We start from the raw sequence: 25,150 nt of genomic DNA on the forward strand, positions 1-25,150 counted from the left end.
TTGAAGGCTACACTCACTCCTAACACTCTCCCTGCCTATACACCACTTCTGTCCTTAATACCGGGTGCAATGCTCTGCACTGCCGATTTTGAGAAGAAAAAAAACAAAAAACACTGCTAGCAGCAGCCTGCACACAGGTAGATGTGGCCCTGAGAAGGACCGTTGGGGTTCTTGAAGCCTACACTGACTCCTAACGCTCTCCCTACAGCAGCACCAGCACGATAGTACTTTCCCTCAGCTAACTCACAAGGCATGTGTGGCGAGCTGCGGGAGGGGCCGACTTTTATACTCGGGTGACATCAGATCTCCCCAGCCACTCACTGCAGGGGGGTGGTATAGGGCTTGAACGTCACAGGGGGAAGTTGTAATGCCTTCCCTGTCTTTCAATTGGCCAGAAAAGCGCGCTAACGTCTCAGAGAGGAAACTGAAAGTAACCAGAACACCGCGTGGTGCTCGTTAAGAGTAACGAGCATCCCGAACACCCTAATATTCGCACGAATATCAAGCTCGGACGAGTACGTTCGCTCATCTCTATTGCTTATACTAGGTGTTGCCTTGGTCTCTCAATTCCTTGGTCCAATCGATCAAGGCCTGACCTTGCAATTTACAAGACTTAAAGAATATGCTATGAAAATCTGTGGGTCGAATAGCAACGGACACCTTCAGAGGTCTTGTAGAGCCCATGCCTCAGTGGGTCGGAGCTGTTTTGTTAATGTTAAAACTGGTCAGTGTATATACATATATATACCTCATAGAGTAAATATGGTGAATTACATTGGGAGACACCTTTACTAAACTGTATTGCTGCAATATCACTAGTTTATCTGTGGTGTGCGCTATGTAACAGCTTATTCTCACTTGCGTGTCTTTGCCTTGTATATAATTGAGTAAGGCCTCCCTCACACAAATGTTTTTGTACAGTGTTTAGCGCTGCCTTTTCAGCACTGCGCTAAACGCTGTACAACGCTCCCATAAATTTCAATTGGGCTGTTCACAGCATGACTTCAACGCCGCGCTTTGACAGCGATACATGTTCTATCTTTGGCGTTTTTCAGCCGTGACCCATTGAAATGAATGGGCAGTGGTTCAGCGTTGCTGATAATGTGGCACAACTTGGTACCACATTTTTGGCAGCGCCAAATGCAAGCGGTAGCCTCACAACACATTTCTCTGATTGGCTGGGGCTTCTGAGTTTTAGCTGGCTCCGCCAATCAGAACTGGCTCTCGATGCACCAATCACAGCCATTCAATGAATGGTTGTGATTGGTGCATCCAGCACTGGCTGTGATTGGCTGAGCCAGCTGACACTCAGCGGCTGGAGGCGGGGATTTCAATCCCTGTCACTAGCAATAGATGCTTTGTTGGCCATGACAAGTGTCGGCAGCCTGCACGAAGCTCCGGAGAACAGCGGCGGGGACCCCAACAGCACCAGCTAGGTGAGTATTGATTTTTTTCCCCAGCATCCTTGGCTGTGTTTTTAGCTGTGCTGAAAACACAGCCAAACCGGTGTCAAAAATGCATGACCGCGCTGCTGAAACCGCAGTAAATGCAGCATTGAAAACTGCTGTGTTTCTGCAAACGCCTGTGTAAGGGAGGCCTAAAGCTGCTTTCACTGACCCTAATGCAGGTGTTAAAGCAGCCTTGCTCCCTCATCTTATCTTGCAGCACAGTCTTCATGCTTCAGCTGAAGCCACAGGTCTGTGGGTTATGAGACGCCTTATGGTTTCCTTCCGACTCATTCCTCCTCAATACCATGCCTTCACTGCAACACAAGCAGTGGGGGGAACACAATCACTCTACGGCCGTAAATCAGGACGATAGCAGGTGAGCATTTCTCCAAATGGTCACTATTCACTACAAGCTTATCTATCTATCCATCTATCTATCCATCTATCTATCTATCTATCTATCTATCTATCTATCTATCTATCTATCTATCTATCTATCTATCTATCTATCTATCTATCTATCTATCTATCTATCTATCTATCTATCTATCTATCTATCTATCTATCTATCTATCTATCTATCTATCTATCTATCCATATTTCAAAAGTAAGTATATTTATTATTCCATTGTGATGTTACATGTATTGTGCTCTGATAAAATAATTAACATTATTAACATGACGGAAGTAGAAACCTGTGCACATACATAGGAGGCTAGCTTTCCATAGAAGGTGACTTCACACGCAGAACACAATTGCTATGGAATTTCAGCTGCAGAATGCCAGCCGAGGTTCTGCAGCGATCTACAGTACAATACATCTACATGCGGATCTACTCCACAATGTGTGATCATAGCCTAGATTGATAATTCGAACGTATTTTAACTGATGGAGTGTTATGTGGACAAAACCGCAATCCTTTGATACTTGGCTGGATGTATAGCTTTGATGTAGAGTATCAGGTTTATCAAAGTGTTACTGCTATTATTTTTTAGGAACTTTAGTAAAATTGAAGCAAAAAGAAAATTGTCAAAATTATAACACCACAAGTGAAGTAGAATGAAGATGGGGTGTCAATAATTTCATGTTAAAATGATAACACTATTAAAGAAGGCAAGTAGATATGGACTTGCCTTCCCTAAAATCCTTTACATCCACAATACTGCTTTAAAATAAAATAAAAAAAACTACTGAAAAATAAAATTAAGAAAGGCGAGGATAATAGTACGAATAATAAAAATTTTACATACCCCTGTTTCCCTGAAAATAAGACCTACCCTGATTTTTCAGGATTTTTGAGGATGCAGAATGACTTTTCTGGATATCTGAGGATGCTTGAATTATAAGCCCTACTCCAAAATTAAGCCCTAATTACAGTCAATAAAAAAGTCAATTTAAATACTGTCCAGGCAGCTATACATGTAAAAAAGTAAAACCTTTTGGAGCAAAAATTAATATAAGACACTGTCTTATTTTCAGGGAAATGGGGTATATATGAATCCCCTTACACTAGATGTTTGTCTATCATCTTCTGTTCCAAGTACTGTATTCATCAGGTGCAGTTTTATGTGCTCCGAGACCATATAAACAGACCTAAGTCTAAATGCAAATATTTGTGACTTCACCCATTACCATGATGAGGGCTTATTCCATCGAGCGTATGCGTAAATATGTTCACCAGTACAGAACATATTTTCGCATGAACGAAGTTAGGAGATGGCGAGAAGCAGGCTGATACGTCCGTACTAGCAGATCAACAGTTTTTTTTGCAATCGAAATGCCAGTTCACACGATCGCATGTTACACCCTTCTCGTGGAATAGAATGGCAATTAAATGCATAATTAGGGCCAGCTGACTTTTCCCTGCGTTATACGCAGGGTAACTTCCTCCCCCTCCCTTTTTTTGAGCTGCCATAGAAGTCTATGGCAGCTTTCTGCCTATCACGGACAAAGTAAGCGCAGGACCTATCTTTTTGCGGATTAAGATTTTGCGCAAAAAAGTGTTTGTCACGTTCTACAGGCTAGATTTTTACGTGCGAACATGCATCCACAAATAAGTTTGAATCTGCTCTAAATCTAATTATGTAAGAAAACTTTACTTTACTCCTGAGAGCTCAGTCACACAGGCGCATCGGCACCCGTACACCGGCGCCGATGCGCCTGTGTGACTGACACCAGCAGACGGACATACCTGAAGACGGACGTCTCTCTGCAGCGCCGGGAGGAAGAACATGTGACCGGCTCCATTGCCGGTCATGTGTTCTTTCCTCCGGCGCTGCAGAGAGACGTCCGTCTTCAGGTACGTCCGTCTCCTTCCTGCAGTCACACGGGCGCATCGGTGCCGGTGTACGGGTGCCGATGCGCCCGTGTGACTGAGGCCTCAAGGGGAACCTGTCACATCTCCACAGCACCATAAACTAACGTTTAGTGCTGATAGGGTAGATGACACGAAGATGGGTGATGTATTTTTTTATATAGCAGTTCAATTCCCGCATGTTTCAGGTAGCCGGCTCAAGATTGTCTTAGTCTTCAATCCTTCTGAGGCCGGTAAAATGAGTGCCCAGCTGGTGGGGGGTAATACAACAGGATTGTGCTTTTTTGGTCACCCCAGTCTCCAAGAAAATTTTTTATAAAAAGTTATCAAACGTATATGTACTTTAAAATAGTACCAATAGACACTACAGGATGTCCTACAAAAATGGGCTGTCATAAGATGGCGGCAGAAAATAATTTTATTTATTTAATTTTATTAAGCAGAACAGCAGAAAAAAAGACTATATAAATTTGGTATTGTAATAATACTGTCCCATAGAATAATAATAATCTTTATTTGTATAGCGCCAACTAGAATGAACTTATCATGCTATTTCTGCCGCAGGGTGTCTGCCATAAAAACAAGGCCCCTCTGGGTGGTAGAACTGCATTTTTTTCCATTTCACTCCACTTAGAATTTTTTAAAAGCTTTCCAGTTTATTATATGGTACATTAAATAGTATAACTGAAAAATACAACTCATTCTGCAAAAGACAAGACAGCTACATTGAGGCCTCTTTCACACAGGCGACAGCGATATTGCCAGGAGAGAATCGCAGCAATATTGCATCCGTATGCTGTGCGATATCGCTGCGTTTTCTTGTGGCGATAACATGATTTTGTGTCACTACAAATTCATGCTTGGTGCTACAAAGTTGCGCGACTTTGTAGCGCTCTCTTGCCGAAATGTTTTTTGGGGGGCTTGAAATATAAGCCCTAGCTGCATAAAAACAAACAAACAAACAAACAAATACATCACCTAACAGCCGCTGTCTGCTCCGACACAAGTCTTCTCTGCAGCTCCCTGGCACTTGTCTTCAGGCAACTCTTTCTGGTCAGGGGTTTGAAAACCCCCGCCTCCAGGAAGTGCTACCTCTGATTGGCTGAACAGCGGCACACATGAACCAGTCAAGGTCAGTGCTTCACTGAATGGCTGAGATTGGTTCATTGAGCTCTGGCTCTGATTGGTTCTCGAGCGCCGTGGCTCAGCCAATCAGAAGAAGCTCTTCCTGGAGGCGGGGTTTTACAAACCCCTGATCAGGAAGAGTTGCCTGAAGATTGAAGACAAGTGCTGGGAAGCTGCAGAGAAGACATGCGGTGGAGTGGACAGTGGCTGTTAGGTGATGTTTTTTTTTATGCATCTATGGCTTATTTTAGGGAAAAACATTAGGATTTCCTACTATAAATGTTGCACCGCACGAAAAAGCGATGCAGCAGAAAGAAAGGCTCCATATGGAAACATGGGCTACAAAACAGCGCAAATCGCGCCAATATTCAGCAACTCGCATATTTTTTGTCTCGCAATGTAGCAGCCTACAAAACGTCGCTAATGTGAAGGAACCCATTGGAAAGTATGTGCTTCACATACATGTGATTTGTAGCGCTGTCGCATTGCGAGAAAATCGTGCGATTTTCTCGCCTGTGTGAAACCGGCCTGATGGATATATAAGAGTCCTGATTTTTTTTGAAGTGGGGGAAAAAAACGACAATAAAAAAAGTGTTGCCTCCTTAAGAGGTTAACCTTGTTGAGTACTAAAAGTTTGCAAATACACTTTTTCTGGTTATTCAATAGCTTTTATAATTCCTGTTTTTTTTACACAAATGTATTTGCCAACCTTTAGATTATTCTGGCTACACAGTACCACACTGTTTATTATACTGTAAAAAGAGTTTACTGGGTCTATTATAAATGTGCTTGTTTTCACCTGGAAATGAAATGACGTGAAAATAACCTGCAGAATGAGAAATGATAATTTCATTGTGGGTTGTATGCAAAATGTTCTAATCAGTGAAAACATCAAGTAATTATCTAGAATACATGAAAGGAATGTACATTTGAATATATAAAGGTGCCTTTATAAGGGACGACCGTTGGGCACATATGCATCCAACAGCCATCCCACAGACTGCTCCTCCTGTGCTTTCACATCGGAGCAATAGTCATTCAGAGAATGGAGGCGGATCAGCGGGGGAGTTCTCTTCCGGCCACCCGCCTCCATTTATTGCAAACAGGCAGTTGTTCATAGATGAAAGACTGCCTGTTTACACGGGCCAATAGTCGCTTGATTTTTAGGTGAACTAAACCAAAGTGACTCCGACAAGTCAGTGATTTCCTGCTTATTGGCCTGTCAATGACCTTCTGTACATAGGAAGACTGATGCCTGATTTCACTATTTCCAGTGATTGTTCAGGTGATAATCGCCTTATGTAAAGGTACCATGAGACTTGGGTCCTTAAACCATAATTAGAAACCCATATGATCAGCTAAGAATTTTCTAGTAAGAATTAAAAAGGCTTTTCCAGGAGTTGTATATTGGTGACTTACACTCAGGATGGGTGAGCAATGTCTAATCTGTGGGTTCCATCTCCCAGAAGTCATGCCAATCAACTGCTTGAAGTAGCCATGGCGCTTCTTCGCAGGCCAGTGTTATCAGGTTTTATTCCTCATGTGGCCTTGCATCAGTTGTCCCATTCAAGTGAATTATATTGAGATGCTATACCAGATACAGCCTCTACAAATTGTATGGTGCTGTGCCTGGTACGCAGTAAAGACGCCACAGCGCTCACTCGAGTGCCTCTTCAAACAGCTGAAGGGTCAGAGGTGGCAGATCCACAGCTATCTGAGGATAGGTCATCATATCCAACTCCCAGAAAACCTCTTATTTTCATGTGATGTGACATTCAGAATTACGTAACATAGCATGTTAGGCTGCAAAAAGACAACTGTCCATCCAGTTGAGCCTGTTTCCACCTCCTTGTTAATCCAGAGAAGGCAAAACAAATGAGGCAAAAGCCAATTTACCCCATTTTGGGGGGAAAAAATTCCTTCCCGACTCCATAATGGCAGTCAGAATAATCTCTGGATCAACAAGTTCCTATCTGACCCCGAGACCCAGATCAACAACCCCGCGGATCACCTAATGTCTATATCCGGTAATATCATAGCACTCTAAAAAGACATCTAGTCCCCCCTTAAACTCCTCCATTGATTTTGCCATCACCACGTCCTCAGGCAGAGAGTTCCACAGTGTCACTGCTCTTACAGTAAAGATGTCTTTTCTATGTTGGTGATGAAACCTTCGTTCCTCTAACCGTAGAAGATGCCTTCTTCTTACTGTCGCAGTCCTGGGTATAAACAGATCATGGGAGAGATCGTTGTATTGTCCCGTCATGTATTTATACATAGTTATTTGGTCGCCCCTTAGCAGTCTTTTTTCTAGGGTAAATAATCCCAATTTGGATAGCCTCTCTGGGTATTCCAGTCCCCTCATTCCATGTATCAGTTTAGTTGCTCTTCTTTGAACCCCCTCCAGTACTGTAACACTTTTCCTGAGCACCGGTGACCAGAACTGTAAGCAGTATTTCGTGTGAGGCCTGACAAGTGCCTTATATAGTGGGGGGATAATATTATCGTCCCTCGCCCCTATACCTCTTTTAATGCACCCCAAGACTTTATTTGCTTTTGCAGCAGCTGACTGGCATTGATTGCTCCAGTTAAGTCTACAGTCCACTAGTACCCCCAAGTCTTTTTCCATTTCACTTTTCCCTAGCAGTACCCCATTTAGTGTATATTGGTGACATCCATTTCTCCTGCCCATGTGCAGAACCTTACATTTATCAATATTGAACTTCATGTGTCATTTTTCTACGCAAGCCCCCAGCTTATCTAGGTCCATTTGTAGCCGTACATTGTCCTCCTTTGTATTAATTATTATGTATTATTCCGTATTGTCTGCAAATATCAATATTTTATTGGGCATTTCCTCTATCAGGTTATTGATAAATATATTGAACAGAATGGGGCCCAATACTGAACCCTGTGGCACTCCACTAGTGACGGTGGCCCAATCAGAATACAAACCATTTATTACCACCCTCTGTTTAATCCTTTTTAGCAGGCTCTGCACTTCCTCCTGTGTTAGGCAGGTGATATTTAGTGGGGGGTTCATTTTATCCCCTGCATCTTGTGTGACATTTATTTTTCTCTCATGAATATACTTGAGAAAAAACTATTTAATAGATTTGCCTTCCCCCAGAGGCGTAACTTACAGCTCCAGGGCCCCAATGCAAAACCTGTAACCGGGCCTCCAACTATAACGCTTTATTTGTAGTACTGGGCTTGCTATATGGAGAGGAGAGGCCCTATGGGCCCCCTAAGGCTCCTGGGCCCGGGTGCAACCGCATCCCCTATAGTTACGCCCCAGCCTTCCCCCATCATCTTCTATGATTTCTCCTGCATTATTTGTTAAAAGGCCAGTGCTCTCAGTGCAGATCCTTTTACCATTTATATAATTGAAAAATAGTTTAGGGTTACTTTTGTTCTTTTTGGCAATCAGTCTCTTTGCCTCCTCCTTTGCAGTTTTTATCTTTTCCTTACATGTTTTGTTTTTTTTCCCTTTATGTTATTAACGTTTCTTCACTGACTTCCTATTTTAGTAATTCAAACACTTTCTTTTTTTCCTGCTTATTGCCGCCTTACAGTCTTGTCGAACCACATTGTTTTTCTTCTACTTGTAGTTCTTTGGTTTTTGAAGGGTATGAACTGCTCACATGAGGTATTTAGGATGTTTTTAAACTTCTCCCATTTGTCGTTTGTACTGTTATTTTTGAGGACATTGTCACATTTAATGTTGCCAAGACTAATTCTGAGCTGATCAAATTTTGCTGTCATACTCTCATGACGTTTGATAATATCGTTCTACTTATTTTTGTCTATTCTAGAACTTTTTAGAGCATTTTTAAAGCACATAAAGAGCATGTGTGAATGTTGGTACCATGCTGAATTAAGCCAAACGTACGCAGAACAGCTATTGATCCAAGATGGACGAGATGGAGCCTTTCTCGTGCGCCAGAGTGAATCTGTCAGTGGGGCGTTTGCCATCTGCCTTATGTGAGTGATCACTTACATTATATTGGACTTTGTTTTATATTTCTTCTTTATGTTCTAATAATGAGAATCAGGCTCTTAAATCATGGCCATTACAGTCATATATATCAGAGTAACTGTTGATAAACCCAGATCCTGATTCAATGAAGTCTTCCAAAAAGTTCAACAAAGAACAACAGTCGTTGGGTTACTTAAATCCTCTTCTATGATATGACATCAGTCTATAAAGAATACACCATATATATTAGCTTGGATCACTATAATTGACCCCAAGATACTTTTATAGTCACAAGTTAACCAGCTGACAATATTGATACTCCATCTTTAGGAATCTTATCTGATCATGTCAGAGTTCGCTGCTTGATGCCAATATATGAGTCGTACACAATGCCATCCTGTCCTGGTTTTATTAAACATGACTGTATATGTATAATGGCCAGCACTTGCAGAACTGAAAAAGATAAACAGATCATGGCATTAAAGTCCAGCTCAAGCTTTAGTAAAGTTGTAAATCTTTATTCCAAAAACGGCATAAAAACACAAAATATCAAGGCCGAATGATATTCACTAGTAGATGCACCAGATGGAAGCCAGAGAATAAATTATAGTTCCTACGCATTTCAGACTTGTGAATCCTTAAAGGGAACCTGTCATCAACTATAAGCACCACAAGTTAAAATAAGTTATGGTGCTCATAGTTTAGGTGATGTGGAGTTTGAGGAGCTTCTTTTTTCATATTCTCCCTACGCCCCCATTCCTGTGGGGTCTCCCGGCAAAGTCAGCATGTGCATAGCAAGTGTACTTTTCAGAAGTGCGCACTCCCTAGACATGAATAGGAGGGCGCTCACGCAGTCTTCTGAAAAGAGTCAAGCTGGTGTGCGCTTGCTGACTTCACTGGGGGACCCCGCAGGAATCGGGACCAGATAAGTTTGAAAAGAAGCTTCCCAGACTCCTCATCACCTAAACTATAAACACCATGACTTAGTTTATGGTGCCTATAGTTGACTGATAGTAGCCTGAAAAATAAAAATGTTATAGCTGACAGAATGCGAGGAGGCAAAAGCCCCAACAAATAAATGAACATATTTTCAGACCTTTCATAGACTTCCATGGCACTTTTGCTGCACAAAACGCAAGGGAATATAGAGGGTCCTTCTAAGAATGAACTATTAAAATCAATGGGTTCTATTCTCTGTATTTATATGGATTTTTCAGCTTTTTTGTACTGTATTAAAGGATATGGACACTTTGTGGTTCAGTTTTTCTTACTAAAATGCATGTATTTGGGGCTGACAGTCATTTTGCAGTAGGTTTTAATTAAATATCTTGTACTGTCTTCTGCAGCTTCTACATAACACTGTATATGGAAACTGCAGTCAAAGTCTCAAGAAGATCTTCCAGTTAGGCTGGACTGAAGGCTTGGTTTCTGTCTGCTTTTGTCCTGTAGTTTTTTATTTTTGTTTACATTTTTGTGGTCATAAATTAGCTAATAAGAACATGCAGGAGAGAAGAGATGAAGACTGAAAATCAAGCCGTCAGCCTTACCTCACTGATGGATCTCCTACTGAGACTAAAGCCTGCTTCACACTAACATATGCATATTTGCACGAACATGAATGCCATGCATTTGCGGAATGAACGTTACCTATTAGTACGTGCATTGGTGCATATTTTGATGTTTATTTGCACTCGCAAGGAGTGCGCATTTGCACGTGCAAAAAACTGCACTGATGCTCCCAGCCATTGAAATCGTTAATTAGTCTAATGAGTTCAAGATGTGTTCTTTCCCTGTGCAATTATGCAGCGTTTCGCATATCTCCTAGCGTATTGCACATGCATTTCCACATCCTCATTTACTTCTATGGGGACCTCTGAAACTGTAGATTCTATATACTGATGTAGCGTGTGAACACATCTTGGGTTAGCATGCTACTCAGTTATAGTGGAATAAAACCTCCACAGCGCCACCTATTGGAAGTCAGGATTCCTTCAAGCCAAAGTTAGGCATTTTATACAAGCCTTGTAACAATGACCGGGAATTAAAAGCAAAGCCAGACTCCATTTACAGACATCTGTTTCAGGGTGTTTGCCCTTCATCAGTGTAGAGTAGGAGTCTGCCTTTGCTAGTGAGAGGCCTGGGATGGGGGTCAGAAACACTATCTTTTCTCCTTAGGGAGAGCAACTTTACTATAAACTAAGTGAGGAGACTCAAATGGCCATGCACGCTCCTCTGGGTAATATGCAAATAAGGGAGATGGAATAAAACCTTCACAGTGCCACCTATTCTAAGGCTTGTATAAAAAGTCTGACTTTGGCTTGAAGGAATACTGCCTTCCAATAGGTGGCACTATGGAGTTTTTATTCCATCTCCCTTATTTGCATATTACCCAGAGGATCGTGCATGGCCATTTAAGTCTCCTCACTCACCGGCTAGCTGCTCTCCTTAAGGAGAAAAGATAGCGTTTCTGACTCAGTTATAGTGGCGCAGCTACGCTGTTTGCTTAGCGCGTCCCACCATTCAAAGGGAATGGCAACAGTTGCCCTACAACAGCGTAGCGGGTTTCCTACGCTAATCCTAGCACGCCTGATTTCTAAATAAGTTCAGCCGCATCTGCACGGTGATATGCAGAAACCGTAGAAGAGAAACTGTGCAAAAATTTCAAATTTTGCTAATCAAATCCTATTGCAAAATTGATTAAGTACGTGCAATTAAGGTAGAAACATTCGCCCCACAAAGGTGTCCATATCTTTTAAGTTATGAAAGTCTTCAAAAAAATTATACCTTTTTTTCTGTTTGCCCAAAGGTATCTGCAGCAGGTGCACACATATCGTGTTTTGCCAGATGAGAGTGGATTACTGTCAGTTCAGGTGAGTGCAGAGAAAACAAATCATATGTAAATATGGATTACAATGGGGTACATTATATTAGAAAACTGTCATACATTTTTGCACCACATTTTTAAAAGTTTTTTAGACCCTTTCAGACACGTTTTTTTTAACTGAACCAGCAAAAGGGCTGAGTCTTCCCAGGAAGAAAGATGGATTTGTTGGAAAGGGATGTTGCCTAAATGCGATCTTGTACACCCAAACTTGACCAGAGTTTTGACGCAGAAACTGGAGTTACCTTAGGGCCCCTTTAAATAGAATGATTAAAAAATTGTTCAAATGAGCGAAAGTCAACGATAGTCATTCGGTCTAAATGTGAGCTAGCGACTGAATGATAAAGGAGAATTGTTCACTTTTTGTTTGTCACTCATTTCATGCGGGTATAAAAAACATCGTTGGCTCGTTCACTGTAAACGGTCATCGTTGAGTCCCTCTCATTCGCTTATGCAGGGACAGAACTATTTTAAATGAGTCTCGTTTGAACGAGCATACAATGTATTTGCCTGTCTAAGCAGGCTGCATGAGAGCGAACGAGTTAGTGGGAACGTCTCTTGCTCGTCTAAAAAGACCCTTAAGACCCATTTACATGTTACCGCTCAAAATTTGCTCAAACGATCGAAAGTGAGCGATGGTTTTGCTTTTAAACATGAGTATTTAAACCTAACGATTATCGCTAGAAATGGACATGGCGGCGGGCATTTCAGTCATTCCTCGTGTCTCTTGGTAGTGTTTACATGTAAAGATAGGTGGACCATAGTTTGATAGGAGGATGTGTGGATTAGTGAAGGAAAAACAAACCAGCAGGTGTGGATTGGCCTTTGAAAGTAGCTCTAATTAGGTGGGTGTGCAGAATTTGAGTGCAAAAAAACCCAAGCAGTTTTGGGAATTGACCTTTAAAAGAATCTTTAGGTATCAAGTTCACAATTTTTTTTTTGTCAGAAGAAGGAGCGAAATCTGCTGGCCCCCAAAGATAAATGCTAGATGTTGATGCCGTGATCTTTGCGTTTGAAGTAAAAGATGGAGAATGTATTTTCGATCCTCTTCATCATACCCGACGATGACTTACCAGCCAATGGTGGAGCACTAGGAGGGCGTGTAAAAAGAGATGCTTCATTAAACCGACAGCCAATTGTTCTGCCTTTTTAGAAGCAAGACAGTACGCCCCGCCAAATGATAATCGCTCTCCTCGAATCCCTGAACGATTGTCATTTTACCCTTTGTAATCCAATTTTGAATTCAGGGTTTCCTAAGAGGCTTTCTCTTTCTGCCATTTTACAATGGCACCATCTGCTGGCTAGAGCCAGTACTGCAGTATGTGACATGCCAGAGAGGCCCCTGACAACAGAGCGGCCAGTAATATGCAGTAAGAATACCCTGCCGGATATCATCCGACATCGGAGCTGTACAGGCTTCAATCAGAATGTTGGAAGACATCAGACAATGGATTGGAGAGGGTTAAACCAAGCAAAAAGCGAACTGCCAAACGACGGATCTTATGTGGACTAAAAGTCAAAGATGAACGAAAATTGAACGCAAAAATGCACAATTGCTCTCGTTTAGATGTAACGATTATCGCTCACTTTCGATCATCTGGACGAAGTTTGAGCGATAATTGTTATGTGTAAATGGGCCTTTAGCCAACTAATAAGAGCTATAAAGTTGGACTGAGGTGCCAAAAGATGTGCCAGGTTTACCATCCAGCAGGAGTCGCTGGGATTCAATCTGGCACATTTTACGACTGTCTAGTTTTACGTCTGCGCTGTCTAGCTATTAGACAGGTTTAGTAAATCTGCCCCAATAGGCATATCTGCTGTCTACATATACTGTGATTTAGAGCTAGGTCTTATTTCTAATGTATCTGCTATCTCACTAAAATACCACGTGACAGCAGTGTAGCCAGAATGAACTGCTTACAACACAATGTCCAAGAATATGGGTATCAAATAGTTTTGCACATTTCTCAGAATTTATAGCCTCTGTTTGCTAAGCCACACCAACTTCTCATAAAATAATCATAAAAATAAAAAAGTTCCTAATTCTGGTGCAAATGTGGTATGTGCTAAGAAAATGCCGTTTTTTTCAACAGAATTATGACACAAATGCCATAATTAATAATTAAATTCCCTGGCTTTTCTGATTAACAATGTAACTACTGCCCAGTGGCCTTCTGTAGAGTAAAATTAGGTATTTTAACAATTTCACAAAAGGTATTAATTTAAAGGGGTTTTCCAGGATTAAGATATTGGTGACGTATCCTCAGAATAGGTCATCAATATAGGATCAGTAGGCGTCTAAGATCAGTAGACGCGCCAATCAGCTGTTTGAAGAGGCCGCAGCAATCAGGTGAGCGCCGCAGATTCTTCACAGGCCACTGATGTTTCCTTTCATTCATCAGATGGACTAATGAAGGGAATTAAACTGCTATAACAGCCACTACCACTGCAAAGTGTATGGAGCTGTGCCTGATATGAAATGAAACAGTTAAACTTTAAACAGCTGAGCAGTTGGGGGTCCTGAGCAGTGAACCCTCACTGCTCTGATATTGATGATAGGTAATCAGTATCCAAGTTCTGGAAAACCCCTTTAATCTCTTCCCCAAATTGAATGCTGATGCCAACATTAGGGCTTTTTCACACGGGCGTCGGCGTTCTTACGCTTGCCTGCCGACGGCGTAAAAATGCTTGAACGGGCACACAAATCTGACGTTTGTGTGCCCGTTCAGATGGACTGAGTCTGGCGATTATATGCCAAGCCTGTAATGCCGTCTAGTGGGGGCAAATAATTTAGCTCTGGTAAACTGTATCCCCCTTCCCTCCCCCTCACCAGCTCTCTGAAAGGGGAGGAGGCAGGATGGGAGGTAGTGTGCTAAGCTCCTGCCCCCTCTCTGCCCCTTGTTGGCAGCCAGCAATGGGATGGGGCGGAAGCTTAGCAACTAGCCCCGCCCCTGTCCCAACCCCTCCAATTGCAGCCAGCAAGGGGCGGACAGGAGTAGGAGAGAAGGGGGGGGGGGGAGTTTAGCAGTTACGCTGCTAAACTCCCTCCCACCTCCCCTCTCCAGCTGCTGTCATTGCCTCCCATAGGAGTCTATGCCGCCACCGACGTATTCCGACCAGAAAGATAGTTCCAGGACTATCTTTCCTGACCGGTGTACAAGTTCCTGGTGCTATATTGTCCAGCCTGGCACTTTTACGCCATGGGAATACACCCATGTTATCTGATGCATTTGAATCCAATGCATCAGATCGTAGCGTATATCTGCTGGCCGTGAAAACGGCGGCCGATATACGCTCGTGTGAAAGAGTCCTTAGGAGTATTTCACCGACAGTGCACAAATGTGAAAGCAGTCTCTCTTTCTATATCTTTGGTGTAATCTGACATTCTTTTCTGCATACTTTTCAAAATTTGGTTTCCTTTCATAGCCACAGAAATGAGAGGTGTTACATCTTAGAGCTAGTTTATCACCCAACCGCACGTATCAACCAATTCCCACGTGTTAAAATGAATAATGCTTATTTCACATCTAGAGAAAAGGTTCTGGGGGTGTACAAGTTGTTATTTGGTTTTGGTAGATATTGTTTGCTAGAATTGTTAAGGGGCTTTCGGTAATGCAAAAGAAATTTTCACAAAGTGGCATGACAAACCTCAGTAGATTGCTGTGAGGTTATTATGTAATATCTTCCTAATCTAAGTGCTGATTGCTGCTACAAAGTTAGCATTTTAGAATGTTATTATGCTTCATAGCTATATAACATGACCCACTTTTTCACATTTGCAATCTATCAACTTTGTAACAAAAGTTGGTCATAAAAAAAACCAATCCCTCCCAAAAATTTTTATTTCCAATAATAGGAGTGCAGGAAGAACAACGCCAGGAATGCAATCTGGGAAAAACGATGTATATAGCTCCAACATTTCTCATAAAAATTCATCTTTATTAGAATATATCCATAAAAAGGTAAAAACGCACACTCACATGGGAACAGGGACCTACGTGTTTCGGCAAAAAACTAAGTTTTAATCATAGTGTAAGGGAGGGAGAGGGGGACCTCGACCAATCCCACCTCTATCGCCGTTTCATCACAAATCAATTAATCCGAGCACTCCTGCCGCTACCAATTGTCACAGCAGAGCCTCGATCTATCACTCTAGCGAGGTTTGCAAGAGAAGAGTCGTTAGGATACAGGTGTATTTGTACCTAGCTTTCCCAGGCTCCTGCACACATGCAGAGCAAAAGTTCAACTCACCCCCTGATCCGGTCTAACGCATTCCATCGCTCTACAAAGCCCGCTGCAACCACCAGCTTTTACAGGTAAGCTGGAACCCACATGTATGAATTATGAACGCAATCTTCGAAGTTATGGTTTGTTTTAAAACGGACAAGGCTTAACTAATAAATTGCAAAGTTATTCTAAAAAAGACTAGCAGTGACACATATCTGTAGGTATACAAAAATATACAGAAAAGGATGTTATGATGGAGTTAAGGTTTACAGACATACACAACAGAAATTTTATTTTAAAATAAAACAAGGAGAAAGTAAAAAAATATACCAGATTTAGGATACTCGGCCCAAGGTTCTGATTGGTGTGGATTCACTGAAGCAAATGGGAAAGCCTTACGCAGTAGCGTATCTCTAAAGTCTGACAATTCATCTTTTTGAAACGCTGGTTCTTAAAGATTTTTTCCCGAACAACCCTTCCCGGCCCTTTCTGATGTCATTCAGAGAAGGGATGGGTGCATGCGTCAAGCTTGTGGAAAAACCATAATTCCCTATTTCAGCCATATCTCCGCATGGGATACTCCGACTGGGAATATGTGCCTGACATATTTCTGGTCATGATTTTATTTATTCAGTGATATCAAGTATGACACATGAATTATGCCCAGGTACATGGATATGCCATTTTGGGGTCTTCTGGGGGACCGCACCTCGATTTCTGTGGATGCAATTTGATCAGCCGGTCCACCTGATTCCGAAAACAACTTATGTCATGTTAGGACCTTCACACAACCAATAATCTTTATTAAGAGATTTCCTTCAGATGTGAATTTTGTAGCCAGGATGTCTATGGGAAATATCCAAGGTGTTGATCCTCACCAGTGCAAGGGGGGAAGGGGTAATTAGCTTCCCCCTGTCACATAGCTAATTTTATTGCCATCCTGATTAGAGATGAGCGAGCGTACTCGGAAAAGCACTACTCGCTCGAGTAATTTGCTTTATCCGAGTATCGCTGTGCTCGTCCCTGAAGATTCGGGTGCCGCTACGGCTGACAGGTGAGTCGCAGCCGGGAGCAGGGGAGAGTGGGCGGGAGAGAGGGAGAGAAAGATCTCCCCTCCGTTCCTCCCCGCTCTCCCCTGCAGCTCCCCGCTCCGTGCCGGCACCCGAATCTTCAGGGACGAGCACAGCGATACTCGGATAAAGCAAATTACTCGAGCGAGTAGTGCTTTTCCGAGTACGCTCGCTCATGCCTAATCCTGATCAAAGGCTTTCCAAGGACACATGGTCATCAAAGGCCTGACAGTTGTGAGGGAGGAAGGTGGAATTACAAGAAGCAAATAATTAAAACTAACAGGATATTACATAACAAAAGCATGACCGCTCCTACTAATGAATAAATAATGACGAAATGAAACACAAGAAAAACAATACAAAAACAGTATATAAACATAAGATCAGGTCTGAGGTTAGGACCATGCGGAAAACTGTATTTTAACTGCATAATCCAATAAGCCTCTCTTGAAAGCAATTTTTTAAACCAACCTCCGCCTCTTGCTGGGCAGAACAGCCTTTCAATGCCAGTGACTTTAAAATGAGGATATATATCCCTTTGGTGGATCTCCAAAAAATGTCTGGACGCTGCAGACAGGGAACGTCTCAATATACCCAAGGAGGGATTGGAGCCTTATATATGCTCAGCAATACGTAGCTTTAATTTTTGTGATGTCCATCCGCCATATTGCTAATAACAGATAGTACTTACAATAACGTAAATGACAGGAGTGCTGGTATACTTTATAAATGAGTTAATATAAAATGTCTGGGATGTTGTAGAGGAGAAAAATATTAGGAGCACAGACCACAGCTTGATTGGGCACATCTGAAACAAGCTTTAGTCGCGAGCCAAATTTGAGAAGTAGTATTGTTGTATAAACCAAGGAGTTGTCATGTTGCCTATTGTACACATTTTCTTGGCGACAAACTTGATACTTGACTGGAGAATTTGGGGAAGAGAACCATCCAGCATAAGAATAGGTAGCTTTTTTAGTATGATTTGTTTAATATTTAAAAAATCCACACTAAAACTAGTAGAAAAAAAACTAAAGAAAAATTAGATGCGGCATCAAGAGTGTATCTGGTGTTTTCTAGAGATTAGCGAACGTACTCGGATAAGCACTACTCGTCCGAGTAATGTGCTTTATCCGAGTACCTCCCCGCTCGTCCTGAAAGATTCGGGGCGCGCTGCGGAGGGGGGAGCTGCAGGGGAGAGCGGGGAGAAACGGAGGGAAGATCTTTCTCTCCCGCCCGCTCTGCCCCGCTCCCCGCTGCGACTCACCTGTCAGCAGCGGAGCGCCCCGAATCTTTCAGGACGAGCGGAGAGATACTCGGATAAAGCACATTACTCGGACGAGTAGTGCTTATCCGAGTACGTTCGCTCATCTCTAGTGTTTTCTAAACGGTGTCAAACAAGTGGATTGTCATTTAGATTGTGCAAAATACAGAGAAATCGAGTGATTGAAAGAAATATATATGTATCTGTTATCTAATTCTATTTTTAGAACTATTATATCTATCCATCTACAGTGGATATAAAAAGTGCACGCACCCCTGTTAAATTATCATGTTTTTTTTCATGTTAAAAAATCCCATGAAGATGAATTATTTTAGATTTTTTTCCACCTTCAATGTGAACCGTTATCAGTACAATTCCATCTAAAAACAAACTGAAATCTTTTAGGGTAAAAAAATTAAAAATAGCAAAACTAAAATAATGTGGCTGTATATGTGTGCATACCCTCTTATATTTGAGGGTGTGGTTGTGTTCAGAATCAGCCAATCACATTTAAACTCATGTTAAATAATATTCAGTACACCCCTCACATTATATACAGTGATTCAATTTTCCTGACATTTCCTTAGCTGGTCTGTAAAGAGCTTACAGCACATTAAAGGGATCCAAATGTTGGAAGGTATCAGTAAGGAAAAGGGTACAAAGAAATTTGCAGGGCATTACATATACCATGAGACACAGGATGTAAACAGCCATCAAGAAGTGGGTTAAATTTGGCACTACAGTGACATTACCAAGAACTGGACATCCCTCAAAAATTGATGAAAGGCCCAGAAGAAAATTGGCCCGGGAGGCTGCCAAGAGGCCTACAACAACATTAAAGGAGCTGCAGGAGTTTCTGGCAAGTACTGATTGTGTAGTGCATGTGACAACCATCTCCTGTATTAGTCATATGTCTGGCCTGTGAGGTAGGGGGCAAAATGGAAGCCTTTTCTAACAAAAAAGAACATCCAAGCCTGGCTATGTTTTGCCTAAACAAAACATACATCAAGTCTGCCAAAACTTTGAGGTAGAACGTGTTATGCTCTGATGATACCAGGGTTGAAGTTTTTGGCCTTAATTCCAAAATATATGTTTGACACAAAAACAACACTGTGCATCACTATAAGAACCCCATACCAACAGTGGAGATGGTGGAGGCAGCATTATGCTTTAAGGGCTGTTTTTCTGCAGCTGGAACTGGAGCTTTCGGTAGGGAATTATAAACAGTTCATTAGTATTAGTCCATTTTGGGACAAAACATTCAGGCCTCTGCTAAAAAGCTAAAGATGAGAAGGAATTTCACCTTTCAGCATGAAAATGACCCAAAGCATAACTCCAAAACAACAAAAGAATGACCACTAGAAGAAGGCCAAAGTTTTGGAATGGCCCAGGCAGAACCCATAGCTGAATCCCATTGAAAATCTGTGGGGTGACCTGATGTTACCATGCAGGGCGGCTCTGGGTCCCGCGGCCGGCGCGCGCCGCTCCGGTGTCGGCTCCGGCATCCTGGAGCTCTGCAGTCGGGGCTCTCCCGGCGGCGTGGGCATTTCCGCCCGTAGGGTGGCGCCCGCTCCCCTCCACCTTTCTTATGCAACATTGGTAGAGTCGGCTCCTCCCACTCTCTGCCCCTGGGCGGAGGCTTTCAGTTAAAAGGCTGGCAGTGACCTGAGCTCACTGCCAGTTATTGGTTCTGCTTGCATCTAGTCAGTCTGTCTGCAGCTAGCCTCAGCCAGTCCCTAGTTGTCTGTCAGCTTCCTTCTAGTTGTCTGTTGCCTCAGTCTTTTTCCTGTTGGTCATTTCTATCTGCCTCCTCTGTCGGTACTCTGTCCCCCCCATTAGGTAGTTTTCATCTTGTCAGTCGCCAGGTCCCTAGCCAGTGCAGGGACCACCGTCCAGTTGTCCGCCTGGGGTTAGCCAGGGCCAAGGCAAGTAGGCAGGGACAGTGGGGTGCGGGAAGATAAGGGCACCCCACCTGGCGCTCGGGGGGTCAGAGTGCCGTAACATAATAACTGTCCCTTTAAACTGTTTTTTCCATGGAGGCGATCAGCTCCCTTGCGAACCAACTGCAAGCCCTGGTGCCGGTGGTCCAGGATTTATCTGCTTGCATGGCGGCCCAGGAGCAGTGGGGGTTGTCGCAGGGGCCGGACGCCTCAACCAGTCCCGAACCCAAGTGCCCTCTTCCCGAGGTGTTCTCTGGGGAGAGGAACAAGTTTTTGTTTTCCAACAGGCGTGTCGCTTGTTTTTTCTGATGCGTCCCTGTTCTTCCGGGTCGGAGGCTCAGAGGGTCGGGCTGATAATGTCTCTGCTGCGGGGCTTTTTCCATCCCCGAGGGTTCCCCCTGCCTACACTCGGGGGTATCTTCGACGATCCGGACCAAACGGGATTGGCGGTTTCCCGGCTGTTGGCGGTGCATCAGGGGTCGCTTAGTGTGGAGGATTATTGCTCCAACTTCAGACGCTATGCGGGTGATACTGCATGGAACGATAGCGCTCTGAAAGACGTTTTTCTGCAGGGCCTCTCGGACACGGTTAAAAACCTGTAATTTCCCATCCAGTTCCCGGGTCCTTAAAGGAGGTTATGGAGCTAGCGGTGAAGGCAGATAGGAGGCTCAGGGCTGGGAAGCAAGATAGACCAGCCCGTAGAGATCGGGAGGTCGTTTGTCCAGTACCCCCTTCTTCATTGCCAGTCTCTGTTCCCGAGCCTATGGAGGTGGACCCGCTGGATCCCAAGGAGCGACGCCGGGTTCGTTTATTGCATCATCTCTGCCTCTACTGCGGGAAAGCTGGACATCGGGTGATAACCTGCCCCCTGAGGCCTCCGCGCCCACAGTCTGGACCGGCGGAAAGACTCCAAGTCCTAGGCGATGGCAGGGAGGATCGCCTAGGACTACAGGTACTTCCTAAACTTCTGGTACCTTGTCAGGTTAGATTCCGGAACTTCTCCCGCCCAGGGCAGGCATTTATTGATTCCGGAGCAGCCGCTAACCTGATAAGCATGCGTTTTGTTAGACCCCTGATGGCTGAATTTGTGGCGCTGAAGATGCCAATTCGTTTCACCAGCATTGATGCTACCCCTCTTGCTACGGGCTTGGTACGATGGAGGACCCTAGCGTTACAGTTCACGGTGGGGGGTCTCCACTCGGAAGATCTATCTTTCCTGGTGATGGAGAAAATGTCGGTAGACATGGTACTAGGGATGCCGTGGTTGGTGTTGCACAAACCCCAATTCAATTGGTCCACCCGGGAACTGACTCATTGGGGACCATCCTGCCATAGCCATCTTGCTCCCCGTCCTCTCTGCTCAGTAGATACCACGCTCAGTCCGCAACTTCAGAGTGCTCAGCAGGACGCTCCGCCGGGGGGTCCCGAGGGCAGATGGTTTGTGCCCGAATCGTTACGTCTCACGATTATTGAAGAGTCCCACTCATCAGTGTTTGCGGGTCATCCGGGAGTGCAAGGGACCCTGGATCTCTGCTCCAGGCTCTACTGGTGGCCTGGCATGTCTCGTCAGATACGTGACTTCGTAAGGGGGTGCTCTGTTTGCGCGCGCCGCAAGAGTCGCCGGCGGCGTCCGGAGGGTCCCCTAAGACCGGTGCCCGTACCGTCGCGCCCCTGTTCGCACCTCTCAGTGGATTTTGTTACTGACTTGCCATAATTGCAAGGGCATTCCCGTGTTCTGACTTCTCTTCCTACCCCGTCTGCCTGTCCTGCAGTTGAGGTCGCCACTGATGTGCTGCAGGGGGTATGGAAGGAAGTGCAAGAGAATCTAGAAGTAGTGGGATCTCGCATGCAGTTGTGTAGTGAGAAGAGTCGGTCTGTATCTGAACCTTACAGGGTGGGACAGAAGGTATACCTGTCTTCTAAAAATCTCAAATTACGGGTCCCATCCTTGAAGCTGGCGCCACGTTATGTGGGTCCGTTTGCCATCACACGTGTGGTAAACCCGCGCGCCTACGAACTGGGTTTGCCAGCCACATGGAGGGTTCACAGGGTGTTCCATAAGTCATTATTAAAACCTTTTGTCCCTTGTCCCTAGCTTTTGCAAGGAAGAGTGGGCAAAGATTGCCAAGTTAAGATGTGCCATGATGATAGACACCGACCCACAGAGACTGAATACTGTCATAATGTCAAAGGGTACATCAACAAAGTATTACCCTGTTTCCCCGAAAATAAGATGCGTCTTATATTAATTTTTGCTCCCAAATATGCGCTACGTCTTATTTTCAGGGGGTGTCTTATTTCGCCGCGGCAAATCCGTCTGTGGCCGCTAATCCCTCAATTGGCCAGCTTTGTGGACGAAATTTCTCAGAAATCTCGTCCACATGGGACAGCAAATCTGTCACGGCAAAGCTGGGAGAAGCCGGTGTTATGGTGCAGATTCACTGGCCACAGAAACGGAAAAGCGTGCAGCCAGGTCACTTTAAAACAAGCGGCTGAGTGCCGTGGGTTTTGAAGCAGCGCTTTCCTGGCGGAAATCTCGCGGTTTATCGCTGAGGCCAAACTGTGAGATTTCCGCTGGAAATACGCTCTGTGAGAACCCAGCCTTAAGAATCACACACAGGTTGCCTGACTCACACACAGAGCCATAAAAAAATAAGGGCTGTAAAGTAACGTACCTGTCTGCAGACAGAAGTTCCTGTACCACTTGCAAGCAGGGATGGTATTGCAGCTTCCGGCCACCAGGGGGAGCTCATCATAGCAGACATGTACAGCAGGAACAGAACGTACAGTATGGACTTTTCCAGCCAGCAAGGGGAGCTCACAACAGCACACTCGTACAGCACAGCAGGAGGTAGGAGACAACGGGGATGGCAGCAGGGGACAGGCCTCTTGACTTGCCTGCACACTTTAGTGTGCCTTACTATCGGGGTGTGCCTTATATTTGCGATTTCTGTGAATTTCTTAATCTGTCTTACTTTCAGGGGTGCCTTATTTTCTGGGAAACACGATAGTTTAAAGGTGTGCATATTCATGTAACCATATTATTTTATGCTTTTTTTTCCACTCTAAAATATTTCACTTTGTTTTTCAATGGAATTGTACAGATAATGGGTCATATTGAAGGTGGAAATAAATCTGAAATTATTTATCTTTGTAGGAATTATTAACATGACAAAACATGACATTGTAACAGGAGTGTGTAGGCTTTCTATATCTACCATATTTATTTCATATTTATCATTATCTATCTATCTATCCATCCATCCATCCATCCATCCATCCATCCATCCATCCATCCATCCATCTATCCATACATTTATCCATCCATCCATCTATCCATTTCCACATATGCTAAGGTGTATGAAATGTGATTCTTCCCAGTAAGAGAAACCAAGTAATCTTGTACATATGATAGCTTTTAATGGCTAACAAAATACATGATGTTATAGTGAGCTTGCGAACCTGTTGGGGAAAGGTGGTTCACCAGGCCAGCAGTCTTATGTGTGCTATAGATGTCTTATACCTCCCATTCACATTCCCATTATATCCTCGAGAATAATTTAGCCCTCTATTGAACATGTCAAAAGTTGTTATAAATTTATATTCCCAAATTCTTTTATGGCTTTGTGACGTGAAACCACCCCTCAATATCAGAACTCTCATATCACCTATTTCATGTCCATGGTTAGAAAACTGCTCAGCCACAGGTAATTCTGTCTTCCTCTGTTTAATTGTATGGCAATGAGATCTGATCCTCGCTTTCAGTTTTTGTCCTGCTTCCCCGATATAAAGCCCCCCAACAGGACATTTACTGCACCGGATCAGGTACACAACATCGGACGTGGAACATGTGAATGTCTTATAGTCTCGTTGTGTGTTGGGGTTTTGTAATCTGTCCATAGTCAGTACATGTGAGCAGGTCTTGCAGCTCCTTATATTACAGGTATAAGTTCCTTTTTGTGTGTCAGAGGGTCATGCACTCCTGATTATAAAGTTCCTCAAAATTGGAGGTTGCCTGTAATACAGAAGCGGAGGGTCCGGGAATATGGTTTTCAGATGGTCACCCTTGTTTAGGGTCTGACGGAATTTGCTTGCCGCTTTCATTAGTACCTCTAGCTGTGAATTGAAGGTCACTACTAGAGGTACACGATTGTTTCTTTCCTTCTCTGTGTATCGGAATAGTTGATTCCTGGGTATCCTGGTGGCTCTGGTGATTTGGTTATCAATTGAGGTGGAATGGTAGCCCTGATTTATAAATGTCCTTTTAAGATGGTATAGATGTTCCTTTCTGTCTGTTGGGTTGGAGCAGATCCAGTTTTATCTGATGGCCTGGCTATAGAGAATGAAGTTTTTGATGTGTTTAGGATGGAAACTGTCCCATGTTAGGTATGTAGGCCGATCAATCGGTTTCCAGTATAGGGATGTCTGTATTGAGTTGTTTGAAATTTTTATGGTGGTGTCCAAAAAGTTGATTTTGGTATATGAGTAGCTTAATGTCAGCTTTATGGAGAGGTGGAATGCATTGAATCTCTCATGGAATTTTATTAATTCTTGTTCGGTGTTGGTCCAGATGATTATGATGTCATCAATGTAGCGGAGGTAGGCCAGTGGTTTGCTGGAGCAGGAGGCCAGAAAGTCTCTCTCTTCAGTTTTGCCATTAAAAGGTTGGCATATTGCAGTTCCATTTTACTGCCAATGGCGGTTCCAGTGAGTTGCAGAAATATCTCTTTGTCAAAGGAGAAATAATTGTGTGTGAGGATAAATCTTGGAAGTTGTAACATGGATTCAGAGGCAACCCCATTGGCCTCAAGGTGTGCCTGGCAGGCGGTCAATCTATGTTTGTGTGGGATGTTGGAATACAAGGATTCCACATCCATAGTGGCAAGGATGGTGCCGTCGTGGAGG

General features: G+C 43.6%; 1 protein-coding gene across 1 annotated transcript in view; it reads left to right on the top strand.

Moving 5' to 3' along the window:
• The first annotated feature begins 1,762 nt into the window (after positions 1-1,762).
• The window catches only part of LOC136579726 (phosphatidylinositol 3,4,5-trisphosphate 5-phosphatase 2B-like), a 92,170-nt gene continuing 68,782 nt past the window's right edge, over positions 1,763-25,150 (top strand). Inside the window, exons 1-3 of the mRNA XM_066579789.1 lie at positions 1,763-1,824; positions 8,703-8,871; positions 11,673-11,736. Of these exons, the coding sequence (XP_066435886.1) occupies positions 8,738-8,871; positions 11,673-11,736 (198 nt within the window). The 5' untranslated portion in view covers positions 1,763-1,824; positions 8,703-8,737. The remainder of the gene's footprint in view (positions 1,825-8,702; positions 8,872-11,672; positions 11,737-25,150) is intronic.

This window comes from Eleutherodactylus coqui, chromosome 10 (assembly GCF_035609145.1).
Source record: "Eleutherodactylus coqui strain aEleCoq1 chromosome 10, aEleCoq1.hap1, whole genome shotgun sequence".
Taxonomy (NCBI): Eukaryota; Metazoa; Chordata; class Amphibia; order Anura; family Eleutherodactylidae; genus Eleutherodactylus; species Eleutherodactylus coqui.